The sequence below is a fragment of the Corticium candelabrum genome, chromosome 13, assembly GCF_963422355.1.
Source record: "Corticium candelabrum chromosome 13, ooCorCand1.1, whole genome shotgun sequence".
NCBI classification, from domain to species: Eukaryota; Metazoa; Porifera; class Homoscleromorpha; order Homosclerophorida; family Plakinidae; genus Corticium; species Corticium candelabrum.
In genome coordinates this window covers 3,711,039-3,726,126 of record NC_085097.1, presented here as the reverse complement: position 1 = coordinate 3,726,126, position 15,088 = coordinate 3,711,039, and the positions used below count along the sequence as shown (strand labels likewise).

At 41.5% G+C, this 15,088-nt stretch overlaps 1 protein-coding gene across 2 annotated transcripts in view; it reads left to right on the top strand.

The window, feature by feature from the left end:
- Positions 1-875: 875 nt before the first annotated feature.
- LOC134189295 (trichohyalin-like) overlaps positions 876-15,088 on the top strand; it is a 15,636-nt gene continuing 1,423 nt past the window's right edge. Inside the window, exons 1-17 of one of the 2 annotated variants that reach the window (XM_062657530.1) lie at positions 876-991; positions 2,103-2,206; positions 2,274-2,396; positions 3,273-4,478; positions 5,010-5,068; positions 6,294-6,341; positions 8,013-8,081; positions 8,175-8,216; positions 8,574-8,687; positions 9,136-9,180; positions 9,237-9,456; positions 10,387-10,446; positions 10,506-10,571; positions 10,642-10,752; positions 12,270-12,329; positions 12,382-12,519; positions 14,282-14,436. In XM_062657530.1, coding sequence (XP_062513514.1) covers positions 955-991; positions 2,103-2,206; positions 2,274-2,396; positions 3,273-4,478; positions 5,010-5,068; positions 6,294-6,341; positions 8,013-8,081; positions 8,175-8,216; positions 8,574-8,687; positions 9,136-9,180; positions 9,237-9,456; positions 10,387-10,446; positions 10,506-10,571; positions 10,642-10,752; positions 12,270-12,329; positions 12,382-12,519; positions 14,282-14,436 — 2,657 coding nt within the window. In that variant the 5' untranslated portion in view covers positions 876-954. The remainder of the gene's footprint in view (positions 992-2,102; positions 2,207-2,273; positions 2,397-3,272; positions 4,479-5,009; positions 5,069-6,293; positions 6,342-8,012; positions 8,082-8,174; positions 8,217-8,573; positions 8,688-9,135; positions 9,181-9,236; positions 9,457-10,386; positions 10,447-10,505; positions 10,572-10,641; positions 10,753-12,269; positions 12,330-12,381; positions 12,520-14,281; positions 14,437-15,088) is intronic. The other variant, XM_062657531.1, reaches the window with a different exon arrangement.

The window sequence follows — 15,088 nt, the reverse complement described above, 5'->3', positions numbered from 1 at the left end:
TATTCATTTTATTATTCATTTTATTATTTATTTTATTATTTATTTTATTATTTATTTTATTATTTATTTTGTTATTTGCTTTGTTATTTATTTTATTATTTATTTTATTATTTATTTTATTATTCAATTTATTATTATTAGACCGTCAAAGCTCTCTACAACAGCTAGAAGACATGACTTTATGTAGGATTGACAGGATCCAAGAAGCACTGTTGTGTGATGACCTGGAATAATGCCCAGCTACCATGCAATATCTGCGTTCACTGTGCAATGCTTCCAACATTCATTGTTATTATTATATTATTTTTTATTTATTATTATTTATTTATTATTTACTTATTATTTATTTTTTTATTTATTATTTTTTTATTTATAAATATACACACGTGCCACACACACACACACACACACACACACACACACACACACACACCACACACACACCACACACACACACACACACACACACACACACACACACACACACACACAACACACACACACACACACACACACACACACACACACACACACACAACACACACACACACACACACACACACACACACACACACACACATGGACACACACAAACACACTCACACACACACGCTCGTAGCTCTGAAGCGACGGTGTAAACACATCTTCATTTACTAGTTTATTTATTTGTCTTGAGGTATTGGGAAGGGTGAGTTGCTGACGACGTCTCGGTATTTGATTTTCTAAATTAAGTAAAAGCCGGTGCGTTTGCTATTATTCAAAGTAAACATCAACACGGCGTCACAACTGTGGTCTTAGCAGGATATTTGTATACAATACATATTACTCACTTTGTGCCTCATCCAATCAGCACACATACACGTGACAGGGCGAGGCCTAACAGAGTGGGTATCTACTCATACTACGCCCCCACTTACCTCTCTTTCTACTTCGTCTTGTTGCAGTTCGGGCACGATGTCAGGATCGACCCTGTTCGACGACATCGACGACGGTATGTGTAACAGTCTGTGTCCGTGTGTTTGCCAGGAAAGCTTTACCAAGTCGTCGGTCCGCCCCCTTTCCTTCTCATCCTCCTGTCCATGTTGTGTGGCCTTGTAGGCTACTGAGTAGGAATCTATCGTTTAGAGCAGAGAAAGAAAGTGACTTTTCTATGTCTAATTCGTTCAGCGGTGTGGTTAGATAGTGCGATCGGGTTTCCAGTTTGTTGGTTTCGAGGTGCGTTTAGATAGTCTGTCTTTGTTCGTCTGCTGGTCTAATGCTATTCTCGTGATCTACAAATTGAGAGGTTAGCGACACGTTTAGAGGAGTGCTGTCAGGTGCGAGTGTGCGGCAAGAGTGGAAACTCCAGGTGCCAATGGTTTCGCGACGCGTCGTGGGGCTAGAAGGTGGTGGTTGGTAATGTAAATATTGAGCACGTGGGTCACGTGAGCTGACACGTTCTCGAGTTAGAGCCAACGAAACGACGCGACGCTTCAGAGTATGTGAAAATCACTCCACACGTGTGTTTTTCAAAGCGAAAAAAATGATCCAATTGACGGTTTAGAGAAAACCTGTTAGATGTTTGGGTGTCAACATTCTTGAGTTGCATGTGTAGCACATTGTACACACATAGTGTAAATACACTAGGCGCTTTGAAACTTTGGTGACGTCATCCTTAGGCCTTATTTGTATTGCTGACAGCTGGAAGTGGTGATTATCAACGGAAGTGTCCTAGACAGTAGAATGAGATTGTGGGAAGTGATGCATAATCATTATCCGTAATAACACACATACTTTCCAATAACTAGTTTTTTGCGTACTTAGACTCAACCGTCTTGAAATTTATATTGATAATTGCATAACACTAGTCTATAGGTATTATTTTCTAGACTTGAGCCAGTCGTCCCCGCCCCTGTTGTTCCCGTATATCTCTATTTATAGCTGAGGATTTCAATCCGGGGAATGACGAGGGCGGAGACTGAGTCAACTCTAATTTTCTCTGCTCAATATTTTGTGTATTGTATTTTGCATGTAGTAGCAGTTGGAATGTGTTATTCGAAACCACCTTGAATGACTTTCCTACATTAAATTTATCTGTTCCTTTCATGTTTGTTATTTCCTAGCCGAGGAAGTCTTTGGTACAAAACAGGAAAAACCGAAAGAGAAAGAGAAGACCATATTTGACAACCTAGACGACGACACGGACGACTTTCTTACTCAATCCGAGGTGAGACCGCTATGCATTACATACATACGGGTGTTGAGACCCGCCTTATCGATATCCCGTATATAAGGTTGTACCGGAAGAAGCACATGTGACAGCGAACGGAACAGAGGAAGACGAAAACGATTCGACGATGGCTCGACCTGCCGCTAGTAGTGAACGTGAAGCGGAAATTGAGGCTTTGGAGGACCAGGTGCGCGTTGAGGCTGTCGGACAGGCTTTGTGTTGTGGCTTCGGGCCTTGGGGGGTTTTCTTGTTCTCAGGTTTATGTTTTTACATTCGTTTCACTTTGCTGGTTCGTCTGTTTGTGTAGCCTCGTGTCTGTTTGACATCTTCCTTGCTTCATTTTGTGTGTCTTTTCGTTCTTTTCGAACGTCGGTTTGTCTGTCGGTCTGTCGGTTTCTTTGTGTGTCTCATCAGTTTGCCTCTTTGGTTGTTTGTCTGTCTGTCTGTCTATCTGTATGTATGTATGTCAGTTTGTTAGTCTTTGTCAATGGGTTTGTTTGTGTGTTTGATCATTTTGTCTGTGTTTGTTCCTCTGTCTGTCTGTCTGTCTGTCTGTCTGTCTGTCTATTTATCTGTTTGATTATGTGTTTGTCTCCGTAGGTTTTTAGATCACATACTAATCAACATTGACTAATTACACAACAGTACACCCTCTAATAGTACACATCCTTGCATGCATTCTGACTAATTACACTGCAGTACACATACCTGCATGGGCAATGCTATCATGTATCTACAGTACACAGAACTGGCATGGGCAAGTACCTACCAACTGCTACATTCACGCATTGAGTCAGTTAGCTTACTAAGATTGCATTTCTGTCATGCCACAGTGCAGTAGTAATGTGAAATTGTTGACTGTTATTTCTCTCTTTGTATTGACATCATATTGTTGTAACAGTTAGTGCAGTTAATTGTTTCCTCGAAATCAGAATTCAACAACTAGGATGATGCATTCGAACGAGTTTCTTTGTGTATTTATTTGTGTGCGTATTCTTCAGTTTTCTCTTACTCTGCAATGTTAGCTAATTTTATCATATAACTCTGTTACTTTCTTGTGTAGTTGTATGATAAGTCTAAGACTTATGAAGAACGCCAGCAAATTCGATCTCAACTTAGGAAGCTGAAATCGGGTAAAAAACATGATCCTCGTAGCAAAAGTGGGGCCAAGTCTGCTCCAGTCGCTGATAAGCGTTCTGCCTCATCACCACGTAGCTCACCTGTTGCGGCTGCAAGACGCAAGCTGCCTGATGCTCCGAAGGCATCGCCTTTGACAGAGAAAAAGAAGAAACCTAAAAAACCTCTACCTAAACCATTGTTTTCAGACAAAGATGAAGGTGATGAACTTTTTGGTGGTAAGAAATCAGCAAAGAAGAAGCAAGAAGAGGAGGCAAAACAAGAGGAGAAGGCAAGGCAGGAGGAGCAATTGAGGCAAGAGGAGCAGGCCAGACAAGAGGAACAGGCAAGACAAGAGGAACAGGCAAGACAAGAGGAACAGGCAAGACAAGAGGAACAGGCAAGACAAGAGGAGCAGGCAAGACAAGAGGAGCAGGCAAGGAAAGAGGAACAGGAAAGACAAGAGGAACAGGCAAAGCAAGAGGAGCAGGAAAGGCAAGAGGAACAGGCAAGGCTGGAAGAGCAGGCAAGGCTGGAGGAACAGGAGAGGCAAGAGGAGCAGGCAAGGCTGGAGGAACAGGCAAGGAAAGAGAAACAGATTGAGCGTGAAGATGAGTCACAAAAAATTGAAGCTGCTGAGCATGTTGTCGAAGCCGCTGTTGAAGAAGAGGCAGCCATACCTGAGGAAACGGCAGTTACTGATAAGGCAGAACACCAAGAAGAGGAACATATTTCAAATGAAAACATAGAGGAAGGCTACGAGATCATTGACGTTGTAGAAGAAATTGATGATCCTACATTGGCAACAAACGAGGCATCTCATCAGGTAGAAGACGATGAAGAGGATGAAGAGAAGGCAACTGTCGAAATGGCAGACGATGAGGACAAAACAAGAAAGAAGTTTAAAGATGACGAACAGACAAGAGATGATCTGGATGACATCCAAAGTTCTAGAGAAACATGGTTGGAAGACAAGGTTGCTCAGCTGGAAGAGGAACTACGTGATTTACATAGCATTCGTCAGAAGCAACATAAGTTGGAAGATCAGGTGGCTGAGCTGAAAGAAGCTAACGAAAAGTTGTTGAAGGAAAAGAAAGCACTAGCTCTGGAGCTATCTGAAGTGACAATGAAGAGTCGAACACAAGTGGCAGAGGTAAGTGTATTTGTTGTTGCATGTAGCAAGCAACAACCTTAATCTTGTGATTTGTGTCATTAATTAACGTAAGTAAGTAAAACTTTTTAGGAAGTTTGCGATTTTACTGTATTTGCACACAGACAATGGAATAGATCAACAAATCAATGGATCGATAGATGACGAAACTAATTATAAGCAACCGGACAGATGTTCAGATGAATGGACTGGCATACATACAGACATAGACAGACAGACACAGACAGACAGACACAGACAGACAGACAGACAGACAGGCAAGTATACAAGAGAATAATTGAAAGACATCTGAATTATTGTGGGCTTTGGTGAAGCAACACTATTGTTTATGCACAACACACACACACACACACACACACACACACACACACACACACACACACACACACAACCAAATAGTTTTTGATAGTAAGTGTAAACAGAAAGAAAGGAAGTCAATGTTGGTTTATGAGATGTGTTGCGTACTGATTGCAGTGATCGTATTTTCTAACTGCATTATTCACCGTGTTGTAGATAGGTGAACTAAAGGAGAAAATTACCAAGTTGGAATCTCAGAAGAAGAAAGAATCAACGTATGTTACCTTTTATGTGTCACGGTCACTGTCCCAGTCTTAGTAAATCATTGACTCTCACGTATTTGTATGTGTCAGGTAAAGTGGTGTGTGTGTGTGTGTGTGTGTGTGTGTGTGTGTGTGTGTGTGTATGTGTGTGTGCGCGCACGTGTGTGTGTGTGTGTGTGCGCACACGTGCATGTGTTTGTGTTTGTCTGTTAGTCTGTCTGTCTGTCTGTCTGTCCATCTGTCTGTCAGTCTGTCTGTCTGTCTGTACGTCCGTCCTTCTGTCTGTTTGTCTGTCTGTCAGTCTGTCTGTCTGTCAGTCAGTCTGTCTGTCAACACGCACATATTTCTACTTGTTTGGGTACTGCACTGTACCACAGGTGGCTAAAATGTGATGTCATGCAATGAGTACGTCAGGTCTATCATGGTTTTAGATTTCAGTTCAGTGGTGATTTAAGACGTAATTTTTCTGAGGCAATAACTTTGTCACTGTTTTCTTATTGGTCTGAAGCATATTAGATTGGTTAATGAGTGAGTACCTTGTCCTGATTGAGGTAGAAAGGTTACTAACTGTGACATGCCATCAGTTACTGTCACCATGTTTGGGTTTGATTTTGAGTTCCCACCTACAGCTAGCATTACATCCAGTGCTCTAGAAAGAACTTGCCCCTTCGGGAGGTACCGTAGACCGGGATATCTTGGCGCCGTTAATATTTGGTGAGATGGTCCAAAATGTCTTTTTAAATTTTGGCAAATATTAATTAGGCAATAAGCAGCTCTGGTGGGCCCGTTTTATGCAGCATATCTCCCAATTCTGGCTCTTACTTCTGGTGTGGACTTGTAGTTCACATGTGCACGTGACTTGTCAGAGGATACGGAGCTCTATGACGGAATGCAACTTACGTCATGGCTCGTTCTACTTCCCGTTTCGGACAAGGAAGATGGTTCACACATTGAGGGCGTCGGAAGCAAAGGACATTCTATTTTTTGAAAGTACCCGTGGAGTGCCAATTTTGCAACATCGGATGTGTGCATGCGCAACGAAACATCTGACAAATTTGGCGAATTCTAATTTTGGCTATTCACTCGCCAATTGCCAAATCGCCAAATTAAAACTTTTGCCAAAATTTCCGGTCTACGGTAGTTTGGTACTGTCCATTTGGCTGGGATGTGACTGTTCAAATGGCAGATTTTTGATCCGTTGTTGTCTGTCAAGTGTGTGAATTTGTTTGTGTGATAGGCCTGTATCTGCTGAAACAGTATCTGCTCGCAAAGTTTCAGATGTCAAGTAAGTCGTTTTAGTTTGTATCTTACCTACCTTACATGCATGTATTGACATTGTAACTCTACATGCCTGTGCTTGTTTGTGGTTTTTCTACAGTGACAGTTAGATTTATCATTTTCTGTACTTGTCTACATTTGCCAGACACATAGACCGACCAGACAGACAGATAGACACACACACACACACACACACACACACACACACACACACACACACACACACACACACACACACACACACACACACACACACACACACACACACACACATGCACACACCCATGCACACACACACACACGCACAGATTATTTTATTCTTTGATGAACATTGTTACATGATCATGTCGAATATGGTAACAGTTCTAGAATTTCTAGATCTTTGAACGTAATGCTGAATGTCTCTGTCATATAAGAAGTCGTCGTTCATGAGTCAACTTATACACTTTTCACTGATCACTCTTGCATTGCATCTCTGTACATACACACTGACAGACAGACAGGTTCATGACAGACAGACAGGTTCATGACAGACAGACAGACAGAAGCAAGGACATAAACTACAGATAGTATGGCTCCCAACAGCTACCAGGAAGGCATGTTTCATCAGTTATCCCATTGATGTATGAACATTATGGCAGATAGATTATGGCAGAAAGTTGCATGCCAGTATCATTTCAAGGAAGATATCCAGACTGCCAGAACTAACAAAGAACATTGAGTGACTGGACTAAACAGCTATGTAAAGCCCGGTTCACAGTACGACACTGGCACAGCGTCCTGCGAGCGTCCTGGACGCTGACAAGGACGCTCACATGAGCGTCAGCGAAGACACTGGCGCTGGACCATTCACAGTATTACGTCTGACGAGTGTCCTTCACACAAAGAACACACTGCAACGGTGGTCTGACGCTGCAAAGTAACCACGTGTGTACAATGTACTTGTGACAGACATGGACAATGATGTTCTGCTTTTGTTGCGCTGCTGCGCCGTAGTCTCGATCAAGCGTTTTCTTTCATCCTTATGTCCTTGTACTCCTTAACGCAGGGAAAACCACGCACACACTCCATGAAAACTTCCATCGACGAATCAATGATCGATGCCATGTGAACGAATAGAATATCCCGTATACTTCCAGTAACTGACTTTCGATTGGTTGAAACGGAGCACGTGATGTCATCAGACGCTGGGTCACTTCTGGCTAGGACGCTCGATTAGAACTTTTCTTAATTCCAGCATCGTGGATGTTCGCCTAGCATTGTACGAGTGTCGCAGATGCTGACATATTTACAGTGCGAAGCTGACGATCGCTCATTGTCAGCATCCAGGACGCTCGCACAACGCTCGTGCCAGCATCGTACTGTGAACCGGGCTTAATCCATTTTGTTATACAGCTCTTTTGGGTTAGTTTCTGTAGAACTATTAGTAGTTCATTATTTTAGACTGGGACAGTAGTGTTGCTTAGTTGTGGTGTACACAGATTGCAGTGTTGAAAAATTGAATTTTGACAGACAAACAGACAGACAGGCAACAGATAAAAATTCTGGTGTTGTGTTGTGCACTTACTTTACCTGTTTTTATTAGCAAGCTGCAGTTGTGTGTGTGTGTGTGTGTGTGTGTGTGTGTGTTTGTTTTATACATGTTTCTTGTTTATATTGACTACATGTTTGTGTGCAGAACTGAGCCTTCAGAAATGAGGAAACGATCTGTGGAGAGAGTAGTGAAGAGACTGGCATCGAAAGACAGGTATGTGTGATGTGGACATTTGTCTGTTGTAATTTCAGGCAATACTGTCATTGAAATAATACTAATGTTTGTTATTTAATTATTGTATTTTAGTTCTATCTTACAGAAAGCAGAAAAGACGCCAAGAAAGGAAAAGTACGATTATAGCAATTTCTTTCTGTTTGTTACTTTTGTATGTTATGCTTTCTTTTCCAAGTAGCAGCTACTTGTGTGCAGGTCTGTGTTGCCTAACTTGCTGTATACTCTTTGTTTGTATACTTATGTATTTGTGTACTTGCTCATATGTGTGTGTGTGCATGTGTGTTATCTGTTTTGTTATTTGTTTATTCTTGTTTCTTTCTCTGTTTGTGTCTGTTTGTGTATAATTTGTTTATCTACTCTTGTGCTATTATATTTGTTTGTTTACACATGTGCAACTTACACATGGATATCTTGTGCTCTTGTGTATCATTTTGTGTTTGTCAATGTTTATATTTTGATATTTCTGTTTAGGTCTGGCTCTCCTGCGATTCGCCGTGGTAAACCTGAGTCACCTGTATTGAAAAGGAAAAATGAAAGATTGCCATCTCCTACTAAAACAGAAGCTCCAGTGTCTGCTGCTAAGCAGTAGGTGTCGTATTCAATTCTTTGTGTCAAGAAAATACAGTAGATTTGGCTTGTTGTCCTAAACATCAATTTTGTAAAAGTAACAAGACAGTTTACTGCAAAGTATTTCAAGAGGCATGATGTAGCTGTGTATTAATTATTTTACAGTATAATTTGATTTTAGATTCTTTATTAGTAAAGCTGCAGTTATGTGGAGGCCTGCTTTCCCGCTACGTAATGTATTGTTTGTCAATATCTGTCATATCATGCACTGTATTTAAAGACTATCTTTGCTGTCAACAGAAACCATGCTAGTGCTCTGCGCAAGAACTAGTAACTTATTTGTATTTTGATATCTTATGTTTAATGAAATGTTGGTCTTTATTTGAGGCAGTCAGGTTGTGCATTACTGGATCTACTTGTGGTGTGTCAGTATTGGTATGAAGTCACAGTTTGCTTGTGTTGTTAGGGCTGTGTCACCATCTGGTCCAAAGCCAGAAGTTGCATCACAGAAGTATCTGAATCATTACTAATGCATCGAATTTTTTAACAAATGGAAATGTTGTTTAGGCCACGATTTTTTAGATCAAAACTCAGCGGAAGTAAAATCAAAGCTGATGAAGATAGTAAGCCAACTGACAAACCAGAGCCAAAGAGAGAAACTGTTCAGCTACGAGAGAAGAAAAGGTCAACACCAGAGCGAAGTAGTTCAGTCGAAGACAAATCAGAAGAGCAGGAGTTATTCTCACCAACTGAGGAAGACGATTTTACAAGACCTCGAGTTGGAACTGTATGTCTGTCTGTCTGTCTGTCTGTTTGTCTGTCTGTTTATCTGTCTATATATTGAATAAATCAACGCTATTACAGGCTATTGGCAATCGCCCCCAAAAGGGCGGCACACTACAATGTAAAGTTACTTCACTAGCAACAGATAACTCACAATAGACATCTTTTGACTTTGCCAGTTTGTCAGTTTCCTGCCTATAACGCTGGCATTGCATTTTTAAGACAGCGGAAAGGAGCTTTGCCAGAACGACTTTAACTCCCTGCTATTATTCTTTTCATTTTTTTCATTTTCATCTACAGACTGCAGGGACAGCTGGTGCTGAAATTTTATGGCACGTTGGCCACAACAACCAAAGTCTTCAATCACCAGTGCAATGCAGTTAGAGGGGCGACCCTAGACATCCAACTTGTAGGCATACTTTAATGATATCTGGGTCTCCATTACACCCGCCCCTGCATCATCATCCACTGCTGCCAGAGAGATGTGCTCATGGATGGGCCATGGAAATGTCAAGTTTGATATCGCAGCCACATTGAGCGTCGCATGCAATGATTTTCTGGTCAATTATCACTATTGGCATAGCGATTTCTTTGTTCTCTGTGATGTGTCATATTTAGCTTTGTTAGGCGGCTGCTCCAAACACTAACCAGTTTTTCACATCAAGAGGTGGATGGTAGCCATCTTCTCCAATGCCCTTACCACATTCACAAGTAGCGTCAACGGATCCAAGGGCATAGCATGACTCAACCTCAAGCGAGTGTAATGTGGAAGTTGCAGGGTTTAATACAAACTTTTCTCTGTCTGTTTGTCAGTTTGTTGTTTGAAAGTTTTGTGTTGTTTTTATTTAAAGGAATGGTTTTTGTGTTTTATTTCTTTATTGTTTGTGTATCAGTTGTTTGCAGTGAATATACTATAAGTATTGTTTGGACATAGGCAAAGCGCATGTCTGCATTATGGGAGGAAAAAGCAGGAAGTCAGCGTTCTCAGACAATGGTTATTGTATTATAGTGAGCTATTGCTATAGATGAAAGAAAAATTTTTTTTGTGTACAGAGTGATGTTCGTAGTTCATCTCATGAAATTTCGCCTCTTGAAGACCTTGGCCATGTTGAACCCAAGGTGTATCATGTCTATAGACACATTAATGCTGGGAATCTTGACTGTGTGTTTTTGTTGCCTGAATATACAGGAACCCGAGTGGAAGCGTAATGTTGCCAAACAGCGAGCCGCTCAGCTAGCTGGAAGGCAGGACTCTGACAGCAGTGAAATTCCAAAGAGGACACCACCTGCTTCTGAAGAGGTTTTTCGTTGTCACAATGTTGCAATCTTGTTTAGTACTCTACCCGACTTTTTTGGCATACCGTATAAGATGAAACATTCGTAGGAATTTATTTTGGCGGTTTGCTAAGAAATTGACAGACAAAGCATATTGGCAGATTTTTATTTTGGCAGTTGGACATTGTTGTTTGATAACTGATATATGTCTCACCATATGGGGTCATGGAGGAGTTTGTGATTGATATCTGTGTTTGTGGCTCACATTTCCCTAACTTGCTGGTCTTTAACTACTGCGTAATGATGCCGAAGAACTGCTGTGTCAAGGCAAAGAACGTGACCCACGTGAAGCACGTGACAGTCCAGCTTCACCATACAGTAGCCTCACATTCTCATTCATAGGCACAACAGACGGCAAACAGTGATTACCTACCATCTTGTGGCCTCATTCACGTGACGTATTGCCACTTTGCCAGTAGATAGCTGATCCACGTGGGTGATGATGTCAACATATCTCGGTGGCCAAATTAATGGCGGATTTTATATTGGCAGTCGCTGAAAAATCTGCTAATCTGCCAAAATAGATGACCCGCCATTATTTCATCTTATTCGGTATATACTAAATTTGTACCCACTGTCTGCTTACACCTCTTGGTATATTATAATTTGTCCATTTGTCTGTTTGTTTGTCTGTTTCTTTGGTTTGCCTGTTTGATTGCTTGTATGTTTCTTTGGTTTGTCTGTTTGTTGATTTGCATTTGAAATTGAACTGACTCAAACTCACTACTCTAGATTACAATGCACATGTCGTTAAGAGGTCGTCCATATTTCTTGGTATTTTCAAGAGCATATAAAATGTATGCTTTTTTCCTTTCCCTACTCTCTTTCTCCTACTCCCTTCCCCGAAAGCTTGTACAAAGAAATCTGATTTAATATTAATACATACTTTGATAGGCCCATACTTAATACAATAGGCCCATACTTAATACAATAGGCCCATACTTGATAACTTTTCTCTTCATCATCATCTCTAGCTTTCAAAAAGCTTTTTTCAAAATGAAATCCTCCTCATCACTTTCAACTTTCCAAAACTCACGTTCCTTCCTGACAGCACTTTGCCGCTGTAACTGTTATTTAGATGCACAAGAGCGTTGACAAATGGTGATAGGCATTGACAGAGGGTGTATGCATAGAGTCCGCACAGGTGGACAACTTTGCCAGCTTCTCTACATTCTTCATCAAGACACAAGGCGACAAGAGAACCTGGATATTGCTCCTTAACACGGGTGCAGCGAACTGCTAGTAGATGTTATCATAGTTGTTGTGGGTTTGACCACACGAACCTGTGTGCAATACCATTGAACTACTGGTGCAAACGTCCTACGCATGCGCTAGAATGGCGTTTCCCCAAAGCATATGCCTGGTGTTTACCCCGTCCCCCAGAGTACATTTTGTATGCTCGTGAAAATGCCGAGAAATAAGGACGACCCCTAGGCTACTTACATTTTTTGAAATGATTGTTGTGTGTGTCTTGTGTTGTAGCCTTCTTCACAGACTGCCGAAGAACAGAACACAGTTGAAACAACTTCTGAAGATGAGGATGTATGGCATTCTACTTTAACTGTTGTAGAAATGAGACATGAATTGCTTACAGTCTTTACCCGAGTGGAAGAAAGAACTCGCTGGTAGAAGAGCCGTTCTTCGAAAGACATTTGAAGAGACAGAGAAGTCAACGACTCAGGTTGAACCCAATAAAGTGAATGGAGGAAGCGAAGACGGCAGTAGTCGCAAGGTATCTCTCACTACAGCTGTTATGTAGTTACGTAGTTATATACCTGTTTGCTTTTTGTTTGGGTATCTTACCTAATACACTCGGTCATCATGTACCAGTTAACTTGCAGACATGAGCCAGTCTCTCTCTCTGCCTCTACTATCTCCCCTCTTCCACCATTTGCCATCTCAACCGTCCCCCTTCCCCGTCTGTTACTCTCGAGCAGAGAGAGACTGGTACCAGACCACCTTTTTGGTGCAATTAAGTTTGTACATTTATGTCATTTATATGATATGGCTGCTCGTGGAGGCAGTGTGAACGTTGCATTCACTTGTGTTGCATTCTTTCTTTTGTTGGCCAAGAAACTCTTCGCAGCAGCAGGTGCCTATGTAGTCATTGTTTACAGGCCTTCTTTTCAGGTCGAAGTAATTTTAAACACTTTTTTGTTATTGCTTTGTACTGTTGGCCCATATACATATCTGACCACATTAGAGGTGGTTCACAAGTTTCGTCAGTTTCACAAGCATGGCTACCTCCTCCTCTTCTCTTAAATGTGTATTTTAAAATGACGATTATCTGATCATGTGCTGACACAATGTAAGTACCTTAGCAGTATGCAGCAATGCATTGATGCAGTACTACTATCTTTTCGTCTACTTTTCCATCTGTCCCCTCGCTGCTTTGAACGTGAGGCAGAGTTTGGCCTTGTCTTTTGCAGCTACTGTGTATACACTCTTTCTGTCCGGCACACACAGTCTTGCTTCAATTTTTTGAGATTGCTGTTCGTCGTTGAACACAAAGACATTTATAAAGAGTTGATAGAGACAGTGCAGATCCTTGTGCACAACAGCTGGTTGACGTAGGCAATACGTAAACAAAGACTGAAAGTTTAGGAAAGCTTCAATGCAGACCTCCACGCTACTTTAAATACCCAGATTTAGTCAGGATTACGACTCCAGACTGTATCGAAAGATTGCAACTCAAAGCCGTCTAACTACCTAGTAAGGGTCCTGAGTAATGCATCTCTTGAACTTTCGAAGGACATCACATAAGCATCGCTTGCTATTGAAATTAGAAGATAGATATAATGATCCTAATTATCATTAAGAAAGCGTGCACAAGACCCTCCTAGCGTACGTTTTCTACACTCATGAAAATGATGAAAATTGTGAACCACCTTACCAATGTCAGCTTTGAGTTGAGACTGATTCTGATATGATTGTAACATTGTGTTTATTTACCTGCCGTGGTCATTATGTATATGTAAAAGGACGAAATGGTTTGATGCCTTATTTTTTTGAAAGCCTATTTTGCAGTAGGCACTGTTTGGCATGCATGAGCCTACAATGTAAACTGTCAAGTTCACTTGTTGAGAGGAAAGCAATGTACAATATTATGATTCAAGTGCTGACCATTCAACAGTTCCTTGGACCTGTTTATGTAACACTATCCCTTCAAAGTATGCAAAGATTGTGCATTAGGCATCTCCTCACAGTGAATGACGCCAGAAGAAGGCAGTTTGGTACAGTACCAGTTTCTTTCCACTCCGGAATTACATACAGGGAACGGCAGGAGCAAGGAAAGACTGGATCGAATCTAGTGTTTTTTGTCTGTTTGCTCACAAGTAACCCATCTTTCTACGTATGCTGTGGTAGTATTGACTCGCTATTGTTTATTCAATTTATCGTTTGATTAAGCAATGATTTATGGAGTAAGCAGGAAGCTGAACATGTAGTAAGAGAGTGAGCTCTTTTATCTCTAATGCGCAAATCTTCTGTCATAGAGAGTGACCACAACAGGTGGTGTTTTTCTGTCTACAGCTCAAACCAAGTGTCAAGTTTGTGAGAAGACTGTGTATCACATGGAGAAGATTGAGGTGGACGGGAAGTTGTTCCACAAGTCCTGCTTCAGGTGCAAAGAGTGCAAGAAAATGCTGAGGCAAGTGGATTGGTTATTGTTTATGTTGGGCAGCATTTTATAGGTTTATCAGTATGATGTAAGTAAGACAGATATCCATATGGTCTAGATATTGCAATCACTATACATGCATAAGAGAAATGGAAATGCTTATAGACAGAAATTCATAATGACGACAGTGGTGTAATGAATGACGGCGAGCCTGGCAATGCAATGATTACAATCAAGCGAGTCATCAAGGCAGGGATGCTGTTGCCATGGTGATGGTGCCTATTGTGGCACCAGGTGTGAGAGTCTTATACCCAATTCACACGAGCACTCGTAAGTGGGCCAGCTCGTGCTTGCACGGGTCAATGCTGAATGAAATTATTGTGTGAAAGCGGGCCGACCCGACCCGAGTTGTACTGGCCTGACCCACCATAACTTGCCGTGCCAACCCGGGCTGGCCAGGATTAGCTCGGCTTCAAATCGTCGTGTGAATATGAGCCAAGCTAGGCTGAAAGCCGCACATGCTTACTAGCGTTCAAGATGGCGTGTTCTGAACATGAAACCTTGTGTCTCATTTCTTTATGGGGTGAAGACAGCGTACAGTTCCAGATTGAAGGTTCCAGTGCCAGCGAGAAGTAAGTGCAGACAGCTTGTTCCATAATGACGTCTGTATCTAGTGTGTGCA